At 36.0% G+C, this 25,494-nt stretch overlaps 1 protein-coding gene across 1 annotated transcript; it reads right to left on the reverse strand.

The window, feature by feature from the left end:
- Positions 1-344: 344 nt before the first annotated feature.
- mmp20b (matrix metallopeptidase 20b (enamelysin)) lies at positions 345-25,466 on the reverse strand. The gene is made up of 10 exons (XM_039744520.1): positions 25,248-25,466; positions 21,403-21,644; positions 17,605-17,753; positions 17,070-17,195; positions 16,268-16,429; positions 15,053-15,224; positions 10,755-10,882; positions 10,484-10,640; positions 630-733; positions 345-543 (listed from the first exon to the last, which is right to left on the reverse strand). The coding sequence occupies exons 1-10, from the start codon at positions 25,371-25,373 to the stop codon at positions 443-445; spliced, it is 1,467 nt and encodes a 488-aa protein (XP_039600454.1). The 5' UTR covers positions 25,374-25,466; the 3' UTR covers positions 345-442.
- Between the last annotated feature and the right edge of the window lie 28 nt (positions 25,467-25,494).

The following is a 25,494-nucleotide window of genomic DNA, read 5'->3' on the forward strand; positions in this document are numbered from 1 at the left end:
TTATCAGAGAGAAAATCAAAAGTAATTTATTTAGAATGTAAAAAGTCCTGGAGTATTCCTAAGTATTTTTTCTTTAACTATTTCTCTCAAAGTAGTGCAGTATTTACCTGCAGTATCTACATTACATGTTTTACATATGATGGAAAAATGAAATAAAAATGAATGCACATTACATTAATAAAATGATGCACCCCTATGTTTGAATAACAATAATTGAATGATATAGGTATACTGTTAAAAAATAATTTAAATCTTTTTTATGCAATAAGCTTTTCTTGTGGATTAATATAAAGCATGACAATTTTCTTTTGTACCTTCATTATGAACACAGTACAGTACACATGTTCCCAATGACAATATGGCTATATAGCTTTTAATTTAAACAAGAGAACTTAAATTGTTGTACAACGTATAAACATAGCATCACATTTTAACAAATAATCTAGCAACCAAGCCAGCTGTTTGCCTTTTTAGTTTCAACAATACTTTTTTCATTGTAGTTGTACTTGTGAACTGCAGACCCGACGAAGAAGTGAAGGAAGCCTAGAAGAAAAAACAAGGAAGCATATTGCACTCCTGTAGACAGATGAAAACTTGAAATATTTTTGACCATGTTAATTAATACTTACCATTTTTTTCAAAGGCTGCATCAATTGTAGTATTTAATCCAGGAAAATCGTCAGTTATATATCTTGGGTAGAACATTTCCATGGATTTTGCTGTTTCATTGTAACTTGAAATGTAAGCAAAAATACATTATTCTTTTACATAAGCCAGTGATGTGCTACTTTGGTTCCTACCTGTTGTTTTCAGCAACTATGCTGAGTAGAGTATGTAGCTATAAAAAACATACTGTTATATTACTACTGATATTGTTATATTAGATACCTTATGAAATGTTTTATTATAGGGCCTTCTAATAAACAATGCTATCTAAATTAAACATTTAACATGAGTATTAGACTTCAAACAGAACAGCATAACGCAAAATGTATTGTGAAAAAACAAGTATACAACTTTCCACTGGATTCTGAATATTTTTGAATGGGAACTTTCTTCTGTATGTTTTAACATTATTTGATGTGCATTTGAAAACTGTTGTACATATTCTGGATTCCAATTAGATCTTGATTCCATTAATTTAAGGCCCAGTAGTATTGTCAAATAATCTTTACATCACATTGGCAATATAGTGTATATTCGTACACAATTTTGACTTTAATGTTCAAGATGTAGGTTGGATGAAAATCCACTTTATTTAAAATACTACTTATATGACCTCACCTCAGTCAAAGAAACAAGGCACTCTAATATCTCAAAAAAGAATAGTCATTATTACTACGTACAGTGATTAATCAGTTCCAAAGATACATTTAGCCATTTTCTGTATATTATTTCACTTGATTATAGTCATAGGAATCTTATTTTTTTAAATTATTCTTAATTTTCAATATTACTATAGATGAGTAGCTATTCATTTTAATGTGCTACAACCAGATAGGGCGCTTGATTTATGGAATATTGTGGTCTTTGAAAATTGTTCATTTATTAAAATCAAGCAACATATCCCCCCTTAGAAAGCTTATAAGCAGAAAAATGGGAACACAAAAGGTAAGACAATACAGAAGGTGTGCTGTAATGTTATATGAATCACTAGCTCACACCCTCCAACAAAAACAGCTGAATTGATTATCCAATGTGTAACCATTTTTTTTTTAAATAATTTCCATATAATTCTTTGTTTTGAAAGTCTATGCAAACACTATGTCTTTTCACACACAAGTGCATAGGGGGCTCCTTCAAGACTCTGACGAGGTAAGTAGTATCACACTAGGATGAGATGGGATGCTATTGCTGACAATTTTTTCTTTCCATCCGTGGCTCTGACAGCCAGGTGATGCCTGATCACACTCCTGCAAACCTCCCAGGTTCCACCCCTTCTGGGCCTGGAGACAAATATATGGCTGCCCTGTTTGTACTTGGTATCTTCTTTTGGCTCAGGGGTGAGAGAGAGAGAGAGAGAGAGAGAGAGAGAGAGAAAGAGACTATCTCAAATATATTAAAAGACCACTTCATTATTAATGGCAGTGGGCAATATTTTGTTTGTACCTTTTCTGTTTCTTCGGTTGCATTTCAATGGGGATTACAGGGGTGGTGCACAAAATTTTGTCTCTGTCTTTTGCTTTCACAATACATTACACACATTTCCCCTAAATAATGTACTATACTTACAGTATATCATATATTTATTTATATATTTGTTTGTTTGTGCCTGGCATTTCTCACTATTGCCTCTTCCAAAATATCTGGTAGGAACTTAAAGCACATGCTCTTTTCTGGAAAAGTTTCTTTTTGCTTGTTTGTGGTGTTTTGCTCTGGTAGGGGGCCAGAATCTGGCACACGGCAGGAGTAAGGATTATATATACCAGACCAATGCAAACACACACATTCTCTCCTATCCGTTGTTGTTGATTAACAACATGACAATTAAAAGATGCCAGGGTTTATTCCCTAGTGTCACACATGCATGCCTAGGAGACATTTTCAGGGCTTGTTGAGTTGTAATTCCAATCTGAGTCAGGTGTTGAAATTGCTTCCTAACCCATCTCCTCTCCTTCCCTCTGCAGATACGGAGAATCACAGGCCAACAATGCATGATGTGTCTTAAAGGTTTGGGGCACCTGAACCTACACCTTCCACCTTATCAGTCTTATAGCCAGCACTACCGCCATCCATCCCCAGTCTGTTTGGAGACTCCTGTCTGTAAAGACATATTTTTGTGATCTACTTTTTTTGTGTAAAACAATATACGGGGATCACTATTTGATGCCCCAACCCTTCATCTTTGTTTCTGTTTCTTACTACACTGGTTTAGGATTATTTTCTTTTTTTGTTGTCACATTTGCCCATTTTGAATAATTTCTCATATTTTAGTGTTATTGGTATTACTGTTTCTTGTTATGTCGTCATTATGCACTATGACTTTAAATGTGTGGCAGGTGACATCACAGCTGCTCAGTCCTCCTTCTGGGTTTATAAGTCAGTCAGAAAGCAGCAGAGGAATGTTGACTTAGGATGGGATTGTATATTAAACCATATTTTTTTGATTGGATTTTCCTGTTTTTTTTATTTATTTGCTTCTGTCTTTAGATTCTGTTCTTTATATTGTTGGCCTGTTAACTCAGGATTGCATTTTAGGTATTAAGACATTTTGCCCTTATGCCCTTTGAGGTTTATTATTATTATTATTTTAATTCTCTCAATAGAAATCTTTTTCTAAAAAGAATCTCATTTTGTGTTTTTTTTTTGCATGCTAGAATTTTTTATAGATTTTCTTCCTTGTATGCAAATTTGTATATTTCAGGACATTCAACCACAACTTTTAACTTTTTAGAGCCAAAATAACTTTTAAGCTTGTATAGGAAAATGGTCAGTAGAGTTGCTGTTCAGACTGCCCTGGAGCATTACCTTATCTGGGAAGGGTGGTAAGGATTGTGGCCTACTTTGTGGCTCAGTTTTTAAGGGGTTCACACCCTTTCTGTTATTTTGGCAGCATTGGGATTTGAGAGGAAAGTGGATTAGCTGGTGTAACACACACACACACACACAAAAGAAGAAAATATACAAACTTCACACAGATAATGAACAGCATAGCATCGATGGGGATACAAAGTTCTAATGCTCTCCACTGCACCAACATACCATCTCAAGAGCAACATGATTAGGTGAAATAAAGTGACCAGGGGCCTCATGTATAAAAGGTGTGTATGCACAAAAATGTTGTGTATGCCCGTTTCCATGCTCACATCACGATGTACAAAAACTAAACATGGCGTAAAGCCACACATATTTTCACACCAGCTAAATGCTTGGCATACGCAAGTTCAGTTTTGCAAATTGACAGCACCCAGCGTCAAAGCAGTGCTTTTATTCCAGTGTGGTTTCCCTTTCTTTTATAGATCCACATCCCTGACGCAGCTTTATCAAATACACTGAAATTAAACGCATATTGTTTATTAGTTTAAGGCATCTGATTGTAAATAACCTGTAACAATACAATGGTCCACGGAATGGCCAAACTATTCCAAATACCATAGCTGATTTAGTGTTGTTCCTCTCAATGAACCACTCAGAGTATTTATCCCGCTGTATCTGAGTGTGGAATCACAGCTCAATAGCAGCTGATCAGAAAGAGTATTGGTATATAGCAGGGGTAGTCAATTATGATTTAAGGAGCTCCTGATAGAGAAAATTTCCTCATGTACAGGTCTGCAGCATCATCATGTTTAAATTGCATTATAATTTTTACATTGCAATTAATTTATATATTTTGAAGTAGCATTGCCATTGTATCAACATCTGCACTGTGTGAAGTCAATGACTCAAATCAAACGAAGAAAGTTCAATGCCATTTCAACAATATTTGTTGATGGCTATATACAATAAAATAAGAAAAAATAAATAACCATAAAACTAAGTAAAAGCAAGGTAACTTTGACATTCAACTGACATTTGCAGCGGAGAAGTAGTGTGTTAAAGAAGTAATGAAAAAGAAAAGGAAACATTTTAATAATAATGTAACATGATTGACAATGTAATTGTGTTGTCATTGTCATGAGTGTTGCTGGCATATATATATATATATATATATATATATATATATATATACACACACATATATATACATATACATACATATATATATACAAATATTGACATATATATACATATATATATATACATATACATACATAAATATATATATACAAATCTACATATATATCTACACATATATATATTAGGGGTGGGACTCGATTAAAAAAAGTAATCTAATTAATTAGAGGCTGTGTAATAATTAACCTGATTAATCGTATGTAATCACACATGAAAATTTGCCCCAAATCGCAAAATGTTTTTTTTTAATTTAAAAGGGTTTTAGTGAGCGACAGAATCAAATAATAGACATGGACATGAATATTGTAAACTCAAGCTCTTTTAATTTCTGAAAAAAAAAATGCTTTTAAACTGCATTTCAATTCAAAATAGAAACAAAAATATCACCCCTGGCTAAAATTGGGCAGACTTAAAAATAAAGTGGTATTTTAAGTACTTTAAGTACATTTTCAGAATGGTATTGTCCTTTAAATAATAATAACCAAAATTTCAACATAAAGTGCAGTTTTTCTTCTTAAAAAAATAAGTCAGAAACATAAAAGGTAATTTGACCAACTTCATCTTTAAACTCTGAGTAACCTTAGCCAAAATTATTTTGTACATTAGACTAAAACAGTGTGATCATTGAACATTTTGTAATTAGATGTAATTAGAATTACTAACGGTCACGGAAGTCCAATGATCCCCTGTAAAAGCCACAAAGTCCGCTTTCTGTAATGCATCTAATTTTGCTTGCTTTTCAGTGTGCACAAAACCATGCTTTTATCAAGGCTTCCATCGGGTACTTTTTTGAAATGAAATTTTCCTCTGATCAGTCGTAGGAATGCGCTTTATTCCGACTCTAACATTTTTGTAGCTCTGATGTGTGTATCAGTGTAATCGATGTACCAGAAAATCATGCATTGACAAAAGTTCCCCTTTGCTTGGAATTGAAAGTGTGATTAAATGCGTTATTTTTTAACGCGTTATGGAGTACATGCATCGAAGCTTCTCAGCTGTGCTTGTGCTAAGAAAAGGAAACATTTTAAAAATAATATAACATGATTCTGCGTAAACCGCATATTTTTTCATACGTCTCAAACCAAGGGCATGCGAAGGTAAAATGAATCGGGAAGCGCACGTACATCTTCAGCGCATCCCCTCTCAGGAATCGAACCTCGGATGTCAGCGCTAGAGGCAAAGCCTCTACCATTGCGCCACAGCATGTGGCTTGTCTATTTGAAAGTCTGTAGATCGGGGTATATATATATATACCCGCGTTTCACAGTGGAGAAGTAGTGTGTTAAAGAAGTACCGAAAAAGAAAAAGGAACATTTTGAAAATAACGTAACATGATTGTCAATATACAGTGATTGTTTTGTGAGTGTTATGAGTGTTGCTGTCATCAAGGATTTGATTATCATTATTTCTTTTAATCAGGTTCGTATTTGTAGGATGTGTTGTGTTCAAGTTACATTCCATGTTTGTCAATCGTTGTAAAGATAACAGGTTTCATTCATCAATTCGTTTCTTACTGCATCAATAAACAGCTCGTCTTCCTCTTTATCTGAGACGTGACACACTGCATGCACGGGTTTTTTTTTACACTGCTTCCTTTAGCGGGACATTGACTTTTTCCACCGTGTGCTTTGTTTCCGCAGTAGCTGCACTTATGAATATGCTTGTATGTATCACACGCTTCATATTTTTTTGCTGCCTTCTCAATTCTGTAATTCGGTTTTTGTTCAGCACTCTTTGGAACCGTTGCTTTTTGTCTGTGCACTGCGTCAGTTCACGTGAGCCGCTCGGTGTACAGGCATCAAAGTTTCCCAGCTGTGCTGGTGCCATCTCGTGTGATGTCCACGGCTGTATTTAATTTTAGCTAAGACCCGGCACTTAAAAGTTTCTCTTGCAGTTTTGCTGAGTTTGTGCCAAACACCACCCTGACCATCTCATCTTTGTCTGTATAAGCACAGTCCTTCACCCATGAATATTTAGCGGCAGTGTTTCTATTGGATTGCCGTTGACGGACAGCCTTATATAGGCAGGCACTAAATTACGTGGGAGGCGTAACTCCGCCTCCCATGGGCATCGAACGGAAGTCTATTATAGTATATGGACAAAAAATAAGGTTCCAGTTAGGACCATTACACGTAGAATTTCAAAATGAAACCTGCCCAACTTTTGTTAGTAAGCTGTAAGGAATGAGCCTGCCAAATTTCAGCCTTCTACCTACACGGGAAGTTGGAGAATTAGTGATAAGTCAGTGAGTCAGTCAGTCAGTCAGTGAGTCAGTCAGTGAGGGCTTTGCCTTTTATTAGTATAGATAAGTACTTTCTTAATAATAATAATAATAATAATAATAAGTTTTAATGTTTCAACAAAAAAAAGACTTGGCTTCGTATAAAAATAAAATACTGTATATAAGAGTTTTTAATATGTGCACAACTGAACAGGGGCATAACCAGTTTCACAGTAAATCTGAACATCTTTAAATAACTGAACCTATCTTCCCCTCCTTCTTTCCCTCATATCTTACTGCCTACTTTTTCTTGTTCAGTGAGAGAAATTAGCTCTTGCTTGGTCTGCCAGGATTTTAAATCTAGGCTGGAATGGTGTCAATGCCATCCTCATGCATGTGTGAAGATTGTCATCACTGAATGTTTTTTGAGACTTCCCAAAATCCACGCATCTCCGAGGGAAGACTCGTTAGCGAGTTGTTGTCCAGTAAATGAATGTGTTAAAATCCTCTTTGACTGATCGTTAGTTGGCTTTAAGATTGCTTGTTTTCTGTAGCCTAACTGGCGAATTTAGTTGGTAACTTTTCTCAAATGTAATTTTGCGCTTAGTTTCGTAGTGGTTTTTCACATTCCCGCTTTTAACCATTGTCACTGTGTCACAGCAGATGAGATACAGCAGTTTCAAGCTTCCTACGGGAATTATGAACATAAACGCCTCGGTCCATTCAGGAGTAAAAGCCCAGTTTTCAGTGTCAAACAGCGACTATTTCGTCGCTTTTCTGTTTCTTGTCTTCTCACTCCTGTATATTTTTCTCTCCATGTCACTGCCACTGCCACAAGAGTGCCAGCTGTTTTTACTCAGAATGCAGGTTTTCCGCTCCACTATTCAGTGAAGGCCCGCCCTACTTTGCCTGTGATTGGCTGACATTCTTGCCTTCACTTTGACCAATATCAGTCTTCATGCTTAAACCCAACCAACTCAAACTCACGAAGGCAACAAGTATTGGCCAATCAGAGACACGTAGGAGGTCCCTTTCACTGAGTAGCGGTGTAGAAACACTGTCAGAAAAGATTTGTCGATAAAAATGTAATCTCCACCAAAACTAAATAAAACTCAATGATATGTCTGGGTCCGGACAGAACAGAGTCTGGGTCCAGACGCGGACCGCGGTCCGCCTATTAGTGACCTGTGGTATACAGTATCAAACACACGCTGCCTCAGCCATGCACACTGTCTACTGAACTGCTCCCATATGGCAAATGCTTCAGAGCCTTTCCTGTAGGGACCTCGCGGTACAGAAACAGTTTCCTCCCAAGGACTATAAACGCACTCAATCAGTCCATCAAGTGCTCCTTGTAGAACTGTTTGTACTTATAAGTACAATTACCTCACTGTAAACTTGTGATACAGTTATAATATTGTACAAGCTGAGCCACTTTATAAAGTGCATATTCACATATGATGACGATATCATTTTTAAGATGAAATGCAGTAAAATGTTTCTTACATTATATAGATAAAATTTTAACATCATTTAAATAATCTATATTGGTAATAATTTAAAATGTGAGGAAACAGTGTCTCAGCGCTAACAATGAACTGGTACCCCGTTTAGGGATTGTTCCTGCCTCACCCTGTATGCTTGCTGGGGCAGATTTGACACTGGATGGATAGATGGATAAAGTAATTAAACATGTACTACGAAGATATTTCAATGTTTCTTAAAAGCTTTGAAGAATCGGTGTTCTAAGCTTACAGATGGCTTGACATCTATTACAGATCTGATTGTGTGGTGACTGGGTACTTGGACAAAGAAAAGGAAGGACAGGAATTGGGCGTTAGTACATTTAAAAGAGACAGTACTGCTGCAATAAATTATATTGTTGAAGGTTGCACACGGCGCAGCAAGCATCTTGTGTTAGGAGCAATCTCTGGACGTGGCGCCAGCTCGTCACTATTACTGCGCCATCATGTTCCTATGTTTATTAACATACTTTAATTCCTATCATCATTAAAATGATATCAAGTGTGGATCTCAGTATTTAAATTATTCAGAGAGCTGTAATATCATGAATGTAATGGATTCTGTGTCCTGTCGGAGGAAGAGAAAGCCCGTTTAAGAAGCAGGTAGTGATTCGTACACACAGAGCACATAGAACAACACATACAATACAAAGCATTTAACGTACTACTTTAGTTAACGATGGGATATGAGAAACTAGTAAATTAAACTATTTTAAGACAGTTTACAGTATGACGTTCTACTTTAATGACAAAGTAAACTACGTGATTAAAGTGAAAATTTCGAGATTAAAGTTGATATTTCGAGATATTTTTCCCACTGTATGCCTATTTTTTTTTTCTTTTCTCTGTCTTTTCACAGAACGCTTAGCTTAAGGGCTATTTATATTGCTTTGCATATTCAACGAGGCATAATTCTGGGAGGAGACGGGGCGGAACAGCAAGCGCATGCACGTGCATTGCTTTTCACATTAACCGTGATTTATTTAGTGGAAGAATGTGGAAGGTGGTGTACACACAGATTTATGCATCTGGATTTTTTTGTGCGTACACACATTTACGCTTTTGTCCGTACACCATGTTTTAGTGTGAATTCTATGCACAGTGTTATGCATGAGGCCCCAGATATCCTAAAAATACACCCATGCATCCATCTATTTTCCAACCTGCTGAATCCGAACACAGGGTCACGGGGGTCTGCTGGAGCCAATCCTAGCCAACACAGGGCACGAACCAATCCCGAGCAGGGTGCCAACCCATCGCAGGACACACACAAACACACCCACAGCGGCCAATTTAGTATCGCCAATCCACCTAACCTGCATGTCTTTGGACTGTGGGAGGAAGCCCACGCAGACACGGGGAGAACATGCAAACTCCACGCAGGGAGGACCTGGGAAGCGAACCCAGGTCTCCTAACTGCGAGGCAGCAGCGCCGCCACTGTGCTGCCCTCTCCTAAAAATGCTATAAAAGTAAAACTTTTTAAATACATTTTATTCCAGCTTGTTTATGGGTGGTAAATAAAGTAAGCCTGTTAGAGTTTTCCTAACTTTGGAGGGACAGAATTAACACTTTCCCACTTCTTTGTGTTTGTAAGTTTTGTCTTACAACAAATTAATTAAACTTTAAATTTTCACTGCTTAAGCAATTAAATACTTAAATTAAATACTAGATTAAATGGTCAGAATGTATGGTTTAGGAGAAGAGCCATTAAAACAAAATGCAGTCTTGTAAAGATAAATACAAGTACATGCAAACTTTGTGATATTTAGCATTCATAAATATTGTTTGTAATAAAAAAATATTTGCCAAAATTACACCTATTGCTGATGCATTAAAATTGCACCAAACCCAAGACTATCTACAATAACATGATGTGCTTTGTAACAGAGGACTAGATCTCGAAGGATTGGCATCCTCAGTCAATGTTCCACTATGAAGTTGATGAATCCAAGAGAATCTAATAAATGTATTCATGACTGAGTGCCACAGTTCACAATAATCCAACCCAAAACAAAGAGACCTGGCTATTACGGTAAAAAAAAAGTTAATGAGAAGTATACTAACCTCCAATACATTTTGTTGACAAAGAATAAAGTGTTGCCAGTGGACTTAATGTTAACAGCAGCATCAATTTTTTTTACTGAATATGGAAATCCAAGCATATAGATTGATTTTGATCGACCTTTAATGTGAGATTTTTTAACAGTCCAGTATCTGGAACCTGTAAACCATAAATATATTGACATCAGTGTAGCAATACAAATAATAAACAAATTAACAAGCAAATTAATGAAATGTACGTTGCTTATTTCTGAAATGAAATGAAACAGCATACGTTTAAAAAGATATATAAGTCCTCCTGAGGTGTAAGCAGCATCGATATCTGAATTAATTTCAGGTATGAAGTCTGTAATCCGTCCTTCTTTTATTTCTGGGCCCTGCTCATGTCTGATCCACAGATACCTCCAAAAAAAAAGGGACAAAATAAGTGTGATAATGATTATAATTAATTAACTTTTGAACAAACTCTCCTCCCTGCTCTAGACTTATACGATTTGTTGTGGTGACATAACCATGCAGACCTTCTACTAATTCACGACAACTGTACATGAAATTTGCTTTTTCTTCTCAACTCTGTGTCAGTTTTCTTCTTATATTCCCAAAGTCGTGCAAGGTAGGTTAACTGGTAATTCCAATGTGTCCCTGCTTGTGTGTGAGTTTGGGTGTGTGCACGAGTGGGTCCTGTGACTATAGAACCATTAAGGGACAGACTTCAGCACTTCAACCCTGAATTGGATCAAGCAGGCTACAGAATGTTATGTTATGTTATATTATGCATGACAACAGTCCATCTTACATCATGCTTCATACAGTATACTGTAAATAGAACTTGTAAAATCCCAGCAAAAGCTAATTATAGTGTTGCAGAGAATGGTGTTAGTGAAGCTGGATTAGCCTTTAGCCGAAAGAGCTATGAACAGCAATGTGTAACTCCAAGGTACAGGCGAAGAGCACAAGATGCCTAAAGCATACCAGGCTTATACAATAGCTAATAAAACTTTTAGAATTTCTTCTCACAAAGCAGATATTTACTTATAAAGTTCATAGCCTGCAATCAATTTAGCAAAAAGAGAAACAGCATGCACATAGTTTATAAATATTGGACACCCAATAATGAAATCCTTCTCCACCTAAACAGAAACAACCTGAAAATCTTTTAATGATATTGCACATTTTATTCTTGCATTACCATAATGACTAGAGAAGTCTTTTTGCAATTTTTGTCTCTTGCTTGCTTTTCCTTTTATAAACTTGGCTGGGAAGGAGGATGCCTACCAGCTGCTCTGGCATGTCCCCCGTCTGCAACCAAGCTTTGGTTAAGCTTCAGAACTGGGCGAACATATTGAAAATGCAGATTAGACATAGAAAAGTGCAAAGTGCTACACGTGGGCAAATGGAACATTAATTGTACAGGGTATGGCATAAAGATCTTACATATTTCGAGAAAGGACTGTGCGGGCTGTTGTGTGGGAAGAGAGGAGGGGTAGGTGTCATTCGGTAGGTTAGTCTCTGCTGTTCTCAGTACCCTTCATGAGTTGGACCAATGAACCTCAGGGCTTATTGTTATTCAAGCATATTATGAGAACAACTGCTCACTACACACTTCGTGCTTGGTTGAAATGCATCTCTACCAGATCGTAAAACGACTTTGCTATGGATTTCTAACCTTCGGGCAACTGGGTCCACACTGAAAAGAAATTCACCTGGCAGATGTATGTGAATATGTGTGGTTTCAACAGGATGGGGCCACATCTCACACGGCACAACGTTCGCTCAAAGTGTTGAGAGAAATGTTGTCTGGGCATTTGATCTCTTTAAGGGGAGACGTAGGGAGGCCGGCACAGTCACCAGATTTAAGCCCATGTGACTTTTTCCTTTGGGGATACCTAAAGGAAGAGGTTTTCAAACATAGTCCTCGATCTCTTGAGGATTTAAAGGAAAGGATGAGACAGGAAATCAACGCCATTCTACCTGAGATGACCAAGGGAGTGATGGAGAACTTCCAGGAACATCTTTAGCAATGTATTGCCAACGACGACTGCCATTTTTCTGATATGATTTTTAAAACCCATTAAAACAAAACTGTTTTTTATGTACTTTTCAGAAATATATACAATTTTTTAATATAGCTTTGTTCATTTTTTATACCCCTTCAAAATGTGGGAAATCTTTATGCCCCACCCTGTATGAAAAGAAATTTAAAACCTTAGAAGATCATTCATGGACAGCACGGTGGCACAGTGGTAGCACTGCTGCCTCGGAGTAAGGAGACCTGGGTTCGCTTCCTGTGTCCTCCCTGCGTGGAGTTTGCATGTTCTCCCCATGTCTGTGTGGGTTTCCTACGGTGCTCTGGTTTCCTCCCACAGTCCAAGGACATGCAGGTTAGGTGCATTGGTGATTCTAAATTGTCCCTGGTGTGTGTGCTTGGTGTGTGGGTATGTGTGTGTCCTACGGTGGGCTGGCGCTCTGTCCAGGATTTGTTCCTGCCTTGCACCCTGTGCTGGCTGGGATTGGCTCCAGCAGACCCCTGTGACCATGTGTTAGGATATAGCGTGACGTAGATCATTCAACCTGGGCAATCTTACTGAGAAATCTCCTGAAATATAAGTTGAAGTGCAGCTAACATAAGAAGTTATACATCACATGTTATGGCGAAAAGGCCCAAAACCAAACTCATGTACTGTAGGTTGGACATACTGTAACTCACATGTCACATCTGCATAATGTTCAAGCAGGAAGTAAGACATACTGTAAGTTTAATTTCAGAAGTGTTTGGATAACTTGACAAGATCCCAGTTTGAGTAGATCTGCACCATGGATCTTCTTTAAGTCCTTACCTTGTTGATCTGGATATGGATGTCTTGATTCGTGGGATAAAGGACTAATCCTACTGGTGCAAGATTTTTGCTAATGATGTCACTTTGATGTCACTACACTGGTTACCTGTGTCTTTCAGAATTGACTTTAAAATTCTGCTTATGGTTTATAAAGCCTTAGATAATCTCACTCCATCTTATATATCGGAATGTCTGACACCTTATATTCCAAATCGTAACCTTAGATCTTCAAATGAGTGTCTCCTTACAATTCCAAAAGCAAAACTTAAAAGAAGTGGTGAGGCGGCCTTCTGCTGTTATGCACCTAAAATCTGGAATAGCCTGCCAATAGGAATTCGCCAGGCAAATACAGTAGAGCACTTTAAAACACTGCTGAAAACACATTACTTTAACATGGCCTTTTTATAACTTCACTTTAACTTAATCCTGATACTCTGTATGTTCAAGTCATCATAATAACTATTCATAGTGGCTCTGAAATCTGTACTGACCCCAACTCTCTCTTCTGTTTCTTTTTCCGGTTTTTGTTGTGGTGGCGGCCTGCGCCACCATCACCTACTCAAAGCATCATGATGCTCCAACATTGATGGACTAAAAGCCAGAAGTCTACGTGACCATCATCATCAAGTCCTTCCATGAGAACCCTAAATACAAAGAGGACTGTTTCATTTATGTTAGGTAGAATGCCCAGTGGGGGCTGGGTTGTCTCGTGGCCTGGAACCCCTGCAGATTTTATTTTTTCTCCAGCCGTCTGGAGTTTTTTGTTTTTTCTGTCCACCCTGGCCATCGGACCTTACTTATTCTATGTTAATTAATGTTGACTTATTTTATTTTCTAACTGTGTCTTTTATTCTTCTATTCTTTATTATGTAAAGCACTTTGAGCTACATTTTTTTGTATGAAAATGTGCTATATAAATAAATGTTGTTGTTGTTGTAATGATATTTGTTCTGTGAAACACCAGAAAAGAGGAAGTGGAGAGGAAGTTGGAAGAATGAAGAAGGGCTTTGGAAGATACAGGATTGAAATTAAATAGTAAAAAGACAGAATATATGAGGTTTTATTATAATCAGAATTCAGAAGTTAGCCTGCAGGAAGAGCTACAGAAAATAGTGGGTATGTTTAAATATCTAGGATCAGTGATAGCCCAAGATTTTAAACTACATTCACAGATAACCCATAGAATGCAGTTTGAATGGAATAATTAGAAGAAGGTATCAGGAGTATTGTGTGATCGAAGAATTACACGTAAGGTTAAAGGAAAGGTTTCTGAGAAAATGGTAAGACCAGAAATGATGTATGGAGCTGAGACATGGGCAGTAAATAAAGCACAGGAGAAGTTAGATGTAACAGAAATGAGAATGTTGAGATGGATGTGTGGAGTTACAAAAAGGAAAGAATAAGAAATGAGACAATCAGATGTACAACAAATGTGGCGAGATATCTGAAAGAGTACAGGAAAGTAGGTTGAGGTGGTATGGACACATGAGGGGTGCGGACAATGAATATGTGGGCAAAAGGGTGATGGGAAGTGAAAGTGAGGAAGGCCAAAGTAGAGGGGGATGGATCAAGTAAAAGAAGGTCTGAAAGAAAAGGGCTTGACTGGCGAGGAGGTGCAAGACTGAGTTGTTTGAAAAAGGTTGATCAAGAACATCGACCACACATAAAAATGGGAAAAGATGAAGAGGAGGAAGAAGAAGGGCTTGTAATGCAAATCCAAATATAATATAGTTACCTATTCTTTACAAATAAAATATCCTGTCCTATATCAGTAACTGCATCAAATGATAGATTAAGGTCACATTTATCTTGCATATTAAGTGGAATAATGGATTGTAGACTCCAAGGAAAAAATAATCTTCTCATATTGTATTTCGGATAGAAATACTGCAAACCAGATCTTGGTCCTAGAAAAGACATTAGAAATGAAAGATGAAAATATCTACTGTACAAACAGTACCAAAAGTTATTTTTTATTTAAAGCATTATATATTCTTTTTATTTTATTTATATTTTGTAATCTAACCATTTTCTGAAGCCATTTTCTCCATTACTCAGTCAGCTGTAGCTTTAGAGTTGATCAGCAACAGTATACTTGCAACACAGGAATCAATCCAATTAATATGAGGTGGCAGTCCATCCAAGGGCACACTAACGCACAACACTGCTCTCTCTCACACAATTTAGGACTCATTTAGAGTCGCAAAGCCATCTAACTTATATGTGTTAGGAATGTGGAGAAAAACATGGATTACTGGGAGAAAATCTCATTATGAAAGTGACAGAGAAAGAGATTTGATCCCCACAGTCTGCAGCTGTGAGTTGCTGTCACAATTAACATTAAATGTCAGGAATATAAGGAATGACAGGAATATAAAATGTTTTTATTCCTGTCAGAAATGAATAGGTATGATGGTTAAAGATTATTAATAAACTATCCAAGATTAACCACAATTAATATGTAAAATGGTCAGTTAGAGTCAATAGGTAATTTAAAGAATAGATAAAAAATAGGATGAGTTTGCTTTGCTACACGGCATTATATTATTTGGAGTATACTCTTAATTGTTAAAGTGCTCATTTTAATTCTTTACTACACACAAACATTAATCTGAAAACACGTGGTAAAACAGAATAGAACTTTTGTACCTACGTCAATGGAGCTTAAAATAAATTAGCCATATTTTTGTATGCCAGTACAGTTATTCCCTCATCTTTAGGTGATACACATGAAACTGCACTGTTTCCTAAATTCTTGTTTTGTTTCATGGGAGGAAGTGGTATTGGTGACCTGTGATGGACTGGTGTACCTACCAGGTCTTGTTCCTGCCTTGTATTTAATACTGCTAGTGTAGGTTCTGGCTTCTCTTGAACAAAGAATTCAACACACGACTGCATAGATATTTCAAAAGAAAGCCTATATTTAATGATCACTGTAAGTATTTCTTACCATACAAAGTCTGTATTTGTGCAATATCTTCACCCGAAAGCAGATTACCTCCTGTGTTACGTTTCTTATAGGTTGGGTACATAAGAGAACTAGGATTTCTGGAATGAGACAATCCTAAAGCATGGCCAAACTCATGTGCGGCTACTAGATATAAATTGAACCCTGGAATTAAAGCAGATGGAATGTATCATTAAAATAAAACTATTACATTTTTTTCTATAACACCTTTAACAAAGTGCTTTGCAAAATCATGAAAGAGTATATTACATAACATAACCTGTTACATAATAACATACCACAATAGGATGTATTTCAGAAACTTCTTTGTTCAACATTTATGTAAATCAAATGTCATTAGGGTAAGCACAGCGGCCCAGTCAACAGTCCTGTTGAATCATATCTCCTTAGCTTTGAGTTCACGTTAAGCATGATTTTACATGTTCTTGTCATGTCTATATGGGTTTTTACCTCATTTAGCTCTACCTTCCCAAGATTAGGTTTGGCTAAATGATGTCTGTTTGGCTTAATATCAACAAATGAACAAAAGCAGTTATAACAGATTGGCTCTAAGACAACATTATGTCAAGGGAATTGCAACAGTGAACAGAAAATGAATAAATGAATAAGAAGAAGTACGATTTGAATCGCTGGAGGGTGAATGTTTTTCTGATATCTAATATTGAACAAATGCATTCAAAGTACTGTATTTTGCAATATTTTGTAACCTAGAAGCAAAGTAATAATAACCTGTATTAAAAAGTTTTGAATTGACTTGAGGGTAGACTCAGTTAGATTTGTTTACCTTCCATTCCTGTTGTCCATAATTCATCATCATCAAAGTGAGTATCTCCTCCAATACCATTTCCAGGCCCAAATGCATGAGCCAGTGTGCCTTTTGGGCCATCAAATGGAAAAGAGTCTCCATGTGCTGCAACATAAGAGATTGAGCAGTGAAAATGCTTAAGAAAAGCATTTACAAAATCTTTCCAGTAATCCTCTATCATTAAAGAATTCAACTAACAGAATAAGTATGATAACAGGCCTCTTCACAATGGGTAGATTTGCTGTTTTACATTGTAAAGAGGGTGTGAAATCTAAAATGTAAAATATCATTATAGTATTTTGATACAGTATATTATAGTCTTGAAATTTTATATTATAGAAAGATTTAAACCATCATAACCGATGATTTAATACATTTTTTAAAATTTTAGAACCCATATTTAACGATCATTAAGATACATTTTCTTCAGTACAGCAAAAGGGAAAAGATAAATTCTGAATATTCAAGATATTTGCAAACAAATAAATAATAGTGAAAGGTTTTTTTTACTCACCATAAGATGCAAATTGCACAATAATATCTGCATTTGAGGAATATGTTCTGACAAACGATAGTGGACTAGCTGTGCTCCAAACCTTCAAGGCAGAGTCAATGACAGAATCAACTACTGCAGGTGGCATATCATATGTATATTGTGAAATACTGAAATAAAAATAAAACAAAACAAAAAGAAAACTTTTCAGTAAATTAAACACTTTCTACTTCTATTTAATTTGTTTTGTGTTGTGTTGTTAGCTGTTTGCAGATGGGGTATCAAAAATAAATACAGGTATAACAGCACGTGGAAGTAGGCTAAATTTTACCTAGTGTGAAACCATAGTTTTTATTTATATAAAATGGGTCTGCAAACTGTTGTATCAACTAATGAACTTTTATTTTAAAGAAAATATTATACAATAATGGTGGCCAAGTGGTTAGCACTGCTGCCTCCAAGAGTCACTGTCCTGAATTTGAATCCCACACCCTGTCATCGACCATTTGGAGCTTGCATGTTTTCCTTCTGTCTATATGGGTATACCTCCGATATCTCCAAAGATGTTCTCCATACTTGACATCTCTTAAGTTTAACCAGTATGAGTGCAATTGTGGGTATGTGCATGCATGGGCTCTGTAATAGATTGTCCATGTGTGGTTTCTGCCTTGCATCTGATTCTGCCAGGATATGTTGTGACGTCCAAGTTCAATATCAATTTTAAGTTTACATTTTCCATTTTTAGTTGCATGTCTCATCAGAATAGTAGTACTGGTACCATACTAACAAAAGACACTCATGCAGGCAAGAACAAACAGATTCCTTAAATGATGTAAAATATAAATGCAAGAAGAAGAAGAAGAACAAATTATTTCTTGTATAGCCCAAAATCACACAAGGAAATCCTTGATGGGCTTTAACAGGCCCTGCTACTATGACTGGCTGTTCAGTAACCTTGCTACCTGTGGATGGAAACCCTCTCCAATTCTACAGGTGGAAGTGTACAGTTTGCCAGAACAGAGAAGGAGTGAAATTAATTAGGAGTCATTAATTATCCTGATTGCCTTTCAATGACAAGGAGTGTCATCCTTCTATATAAAAGCAGTCGGGATTGTTCTTCCGTCCCGTGAGTGCTACGCAGGCGCGGAGTTTCACACACGCCCCGTCCATTTTGCAATGCACGATGGGATTTGTAGTTTTATCTTTCCAGGTAAAAGATGATTTTCTACTCCAGACTGTGCAATATCTTCTTCTTCTTTCTTACTATATAAAAGCGGTCAGGATTGTCCTTCCGTCCCGTGAGTGGAAAGCGTACTGGTATTCTGCTTATCACAGACTTACTACTTGCAGCTTGTGGTACGAAGCGACATGATGTGAGCAGAGTTCAGGTGCTTCCATCGTTCCCTAGCTTTTGTGCGCGATGCGCTGGAAAAATAGACAAAATTATGTCTCTGGAAATAATTAATGTTGATGGAGTACAAATGCCTCACCGCATAGTAAATATCAAAAGGGCGACCTCAATATAGAAAAAAAGTTTAAATTTCATCACAAAAATAACAGAAACTATGAGTATAAAAGTAATACCGCTCAAATGCAATATAACCAAATTAATGAGTTTGTATAAAATATCAATTTTTTTTTTAATTTAAGTGGTCAACTTAAAAGTCGGTCGCCTTAAAAGGCTGGTCAGCCTAGTATACAATATGTCCTGAACTCGAATGTGCTAGTAACATTCTGTTTTCTTTAACCAACCTTTTGGTAAAGCAGGTTTTAGAATGTTATAGTGTGGTGTTTTATGTTACGTTATGAGGACTAGGACTATCAAATCAGTATTAGTAAGATATTTTATGTTAAAATGATACAACATTTTAAGAAGTATAAATAGTAGAGGATTGCTAATGGGGGATTAAACAAAAATTATTAAAGATCAATTTACTTATTCATTACTTTTACTTAGGATATCAAAAACATTTTAAGGATTTATGAATGTAAAGTCTCTTTGGAAAATGTACTTTTTTTTCTTTTTTTAGAAAATATTTTTTAAATTTTGCAATCAACTATCCAGCCATCTGTTCATTTTCAAATTCTCAATCATACTTCGGTAGATTTCAATGTTAGAAACATTTATAGATGCACAAACATCCAAGTAAATATCTGATTTCAACTGCAACAACAAACCATGTTATGGATTATTGTCACAAATTTAGTAGTTCTCTTTCCTAAGCAGAAAAAGGACACAATCCTAACAAAGCACACGTTCCTCACACTTTTACTGACAACACCACTGGTTGTCAAACTCAGGCTCTGGAGGCCCACAGTAGCTGCATATTTTCATTCCAGCCTGTTTCTTAATCACTAACGTAACGGAACATATGCATTTGCCTTAATTTTAATTGACTTGTTCTTTCGGATGAAGAACCCTTAAATGTTTCTATTCCCTTTAATCAGTAACCACACAATAATGAGGTGCAAAGTGAGCCAATAGATGAGCAGCTAACTCAGGGCCACCACTTTCAATAAAACCCTTTTTTTTTATTAGAAGCTGATTCTTGCTAATAATAAAGCATGGTATTTAATTCTATGGCTTCCGAGTGCTCTCATTCTACCACACCAGACATTTTCATCTGTTGGTTTTCCTTTTTCTGGACGCATTATCAAGGTGTTTTCTGGACCAGAGCAGGTCAGTGTTTCTCAGACATTCACTAGATTTTTGATAAAAGGTAAAACAGACCAAAAAGACCAAACAGAAGGAAAAAAAAAAAAACAGTGATGTAAGGATCAAACAAGGGTTAGTTAAATAAACCCAAAGTCTTAAAGGCAGAAAAATATAACAATGGCATTTCCTTATTAGCGTTGTGCAGAGCAGAAACATACATTACGTTAGCAAATTTTCAGGTCTTTTAGACAAATCTCCTTTCCAAATGTATTGAAGGCACTGAAAGATTATTCAGCTGCATAAATTATATTTCTTGGATATATATCTGCATCTATTTTCATTGTACCATTTGTTTATAGTTGAGGTATATTTTTGTTTTTTGTGACTCTTTATAATCTGTTTACACTTGTTGATCTGGGACCTCTGAGATTTGCACTCCATTGACTAAATTGCTTTGCTGAGGGTGTTGATATGTGATGTCATGATAGCTATGATTTTTAAGTGTAAACCTTGTTTGAATTTTTGTTTATCACAGAAAAAGTTGCCTTCTGTCATCATTAAAATAGAATAAACACAATTTATGCTAATGCCTTTTAATTTTAGTCTATTCTTCAGTTAAAGTATTGCAATTTTAACATACTGTTTTACAGATTTCCTAGTTCTACTATCTTTATATGAAACTATATTTTGCATGCTATTTATGTAATCTTTAGCATACCACTCAGGTTAATCAGAATATGTGTATAAGACTGTCACGTTCATCCCACTGCTGAACTTTGGAATCCTACACTTGCTAAAATTAATTAAATAATGAATGGATGAATGGAATTCAGGTATTTCAGAATTAGTTTTAAGTGTATTTTTTTCTCGTATTAATCTATTAAAAGCAGTAGTGTTGTTATATATTCTTATTTCCAAATCTAGAAATTAAGAAGAAGAAGAAGAACGTAAATATCTATCCACCCATTTTTCATTACTGTTTTGTGGGGAAACTGGACCTTATTCCAGTAATATTGAGTACAGGGCAGGAACCAACCCTGAATGGGATGCTAGTCTATTACAGTATATTTTCAGTCTTTATCATTTTAAGAAGAAAATATATGCCTCACTTTAATGAAACTGATTTATAATATGAGTACTTGTTAATAGTGTGTTAATTTTACCTGTACGTTAGCACATTTTTATACCACTTGGGTTGTTCTCCATTGGGACTGTAATTATGCACGTCAGGGACTCCACACCGTGGAGTCTTCATTACTTCTACAGTCTCTGTGTCTAACGTTCCAGTGATGTTAAGGTGAAAAAAATGTTGCATTTCCTTGATTGTTTCACTGAGTAAGTCAGTACTTCTCTTGGTGCGATTTGTCATTGTCACTTTCAGGTTGTAGAATTGTTGAAGATAGTCCTAAAAAGAAAACAGTGGAATTAAGGTACAATATTTGACAAAACCAAATGTAAAAAGTTCACAAGTAGATGTATTCAAATATGAAGAAGTAGTAACAATGTGACATGTAGCGATTGTTTACAAAAAGAAGATGAACTCTGAAATAATTTGAAAAAATAAAAATTACAATGGACATAAAATTTAGTAGAAGTAGAATTAATCAACATTACTTTCACATAAGCGTATATAGCAGTATCTGTAAAATCTTTCAATTTTGTAACCATTCATTCTTCTGAATTCATTTGATTCAGTATAGGCCGATATTTTATCCTACAATATGTAAAATATATAGAAAACTTATCCATGATCATGACTGAAAAGTGGGACTGGAAATCTCTACATACTATTGAATACACCGATATGTAGTAGATTGCCATTAATTTGATATTTAGGAGGTAGTTTTCCATTATGAAACCATCAGGATCATTTGAATGCTGAACAGATCTTTGGTGATGTTACAGAAGTTGGAGAACAAGGGAGCAAGCAGATAAAAAGCTAGATATTGCTTCTTATTGTACCTTTTTGTGTACTGGGTATTAAGATTTTCGAAGCAAAACAAAAGAATAAGTCAAGAGGTTTAGAAGTGACCACCACAGGAGATCACTAACATTATTTGTAAAGCAAATAACTGTTCATAAGTCAATGAGTACATTAGCTGTTTTAACGATAAGTGTTTCCATCCACTATCTGTCTAAAAAGGAGACAACAGCAGCAGCACTGGGTTCAAAGCAAGACTCTAACATGACTTGTGCAAAGTACACTCACTCATAGCAGGCCAATTTAAAGGAATTGCGTTAACACTGGAGAATGGGGAGAAAACCCACATGAACATGATGGATCTTGCTAACTTCTCTGAGCTGTGAAGCAACAGTTCTCTCCACTCTGCTTTCCATTGAAGATTTTATTACATATTTAAGAACATAAAAACATAAGAACAGTTTTGTCAAGAATGGTTAAATCACTTTTATGTTTTCCAACTTGTCAACTCCTGTTCCCTTAACACTTGCAAAAATGTTGATGTCGTCGCTTAACCTCTGCTTGCCTAAACTGAAAGATTCAACTTTTTCATTCTTTCCTCATAGCTCCTGGATTATGTCTTCTTGTTGTTCTCCAGATTCTCTCTAGTCCATATTGTTTTTCTGGGGCCTCACTGCTGCAATAAACAGCTAAAAAAATAACCTCATTTGATTTGGATTTGACAGGATGTGCTAAGTAATCCAACAACCTTTTATCCTCCTTGATTGGTTCGTTCTGGATGTTTATAGTCGGAAATCCTTTATTATGGCCTCCTCACAAGGTTTACTTTCTAGTTTCAGACCATAATATCCCCCACCCCTGTTTATTCAAATCCACCATTTTTACTTCCTGCATGTAATACTTTAGATTTATTTACATTAAATTTTATCTGAAAGAAATCTGAAGTCTGTCTGAATTCTGTCCCGGTCCATCTGTACTGTCCTTTACTAATTCTAAGTGGTCTATCATTCTACTTAAGTTTGTGCCATGTGAAAATGTAACGTGATTGATAGTTGCATATAGATCAAGATCATTTGTGTAAATTAAAGAGCAATTTCCCAAAAGGTTGCTCTCATTATAACCTTTTTCTTTCCGTGTCTAGTTCTAGTTCTGTACGCATCTGCACACTGTACCTTTGACTCAACATAGTGACATGAGAATGAGTTCAGTCCAACAAGCCTGTTTGTTTAGCTAATAGCTACGCTGTCCCAATATCTCATCCAGATTACTTTTTAAAGGTTGTCAAGGTTTCTGCTTCAACTCCATGTCTCAGTAGTTTGTTCCAGAGTCTCACAACTCTTTGTGTAAAGAAGTGCTTCCTGGTTTCAGTCCTAAATGCATGTCCCCTTAATTTCCACTGATGTCCTTCAGTATCTGATTCACCATTATGTTGAAAGAATTCTGCTGAATCAACAACAAGTACTTTTAGTTTGATTGGTGGCCTCTCGCAGTATTTGATTCATACATTTAAAAAAGTCAGTTTAAGTATTTTTGTATATTTGCTACTAACCAATGTTTTTTTTGCTTCTTCAAGGATTCATGTTAATATGTAATCTATAATCTACCCATTAGACGTAATGTTTAATACTAGACACATAAGCATTCAGTATTTTTTAATTAAATATATTATTGAGATTTGTTTAATTTCTGAGGGTGTAGGTTGCTGTCTTTAGCTTTAAATATGTCAGTACAAAACATGGGCCTACTGTTTTATTTTAAAATGTAAGCAATGCTGTGACAATGTGGGAGATTATTTTACATTTTGGAGAGTTAGATTTAATTTGTTTTTAATTTCTAAACTGTATTGCAAGTAGGTCTTCATTCATACATCAATTCATTGTCAAACGTGCTTAATCCATTTCAGAGTTGCAGGAAGCTGGAATCAATCCCAGCAACAATAGGTAGAACCTCGGGAAAAGTTTTGGATGGAGCAGCAGTCCATTGTAGGGCTACTTACTGAACACACAAACACAGAGGGCTGGTTTGGAATTACCAGTTAATCTAACCTCTGCGTCTTTGGGGTTGGTGGAGGAAAACCTACAAAGTCACTAGGTGGATATGCAAACTCCACACGGACAACATATGAATTCAAATTGAGGACACTATATTCATGAAACAGCAGCACCAATAACTGCGATTTCATGCCGCTCACAAGTAATTCTTAAAGAAGCTATATTTAATATTTAAAATGACTTACACCAATGTAATAAATTTCCTTACTTTGAAATTTTTTTATTATGGTGCACCTCAAGGGTAATATTTGTAGTAGCCCCAAAGGGCAAGTGGCACACAAAATATAAGGAGCTAATGCATTAAGAAGTGGAGCCTGCTGATGCAATCGTGGCATTAACAGAAGTTTATCAGCATTAAGAGGTGTGCAGAATGCAGTATGTGGCAGCATTAAGAACTGGTGAGTGCAGAACATGAGGGATGGCATCATTAAGAAGCAACGCATGCAGTATAAGGAAGTGGTGTTCATAATATACTGTAAGAGGAGTGGCAGCAATAAGGCAATGTATGCAAAATATGAGAGGCATCAGCAAATCAGTGTGAACTTTACAGAAACATTAGGCATACTGTAAATGCAAAACTAAAGATGAATGTTGGATGGTGGAAAGAATAATCAATCACTCCTGAATGGATGTTTGCTGTCATTTTTGCCATTCACTTTTAGGTTGTACTTTTGCAAAAGCAGGATTGCTGCAAAACAGGATGCAGCTTTAATGAATTACATCACTTACATACAATAACTGCTGTACCAAATTTAGGACATAACATTTTAGCAGGGAGATTTTCTGAATGTTGGTAAGATGGTCTTTAATTAGCTGAGAATAAAATTTTGGAAATTCAAGTGATTAAAAAAACTTAAATTTTCTAAAGTGCACCATAGCTTTGTAGAACTGAAAGCAGTTGCTTATTTAAAACAAATCAACTAGCAAAACAGTTTCCATTTTTTTAATGTTTCTTTTGATTGTACTGAGAACAGACCGTACTATATGAAAGCACAATTCAGTACATCCACAAACAATTATGAAAGAATGCACTTACTGTTGCCAGCCTGAGGTCACTTGTTGAAGCAGGCTTTGAGTTTTCTTTAAGTAAAGATATAGGCAATGTCCTTGAAAATCCAGAGAGCGACATGATAAAAGCTACACAAAATAAAGAGTTCTTCATTGCTTCCAGTGACTGCAGAAGAGTCTGTCAGGTTTTGTTTACTTATCCTAAAAGTTTGCTAAAACTGTGCTTCCAAGGATGCCTTATAACTTGTAGAATCATGACTCACAGGCACCTTTAA

Source organism: Polypterus senegalus, chromosome 2 (genome assembly GCF_016835505.1).
Source record: "Polypterus senegalus isolate Bchr_013 chromosome 2, ASM1683550v1, whole genome shotgun sequence".
In the NCBI taxonomy this organism is placed as follows: domain Eukaryota; kingdom Metazoa; phylum Chordata; class Cladistia; order Polypteriformes; family Polypteridae; genus Polypterus; species Polypterus senegalus.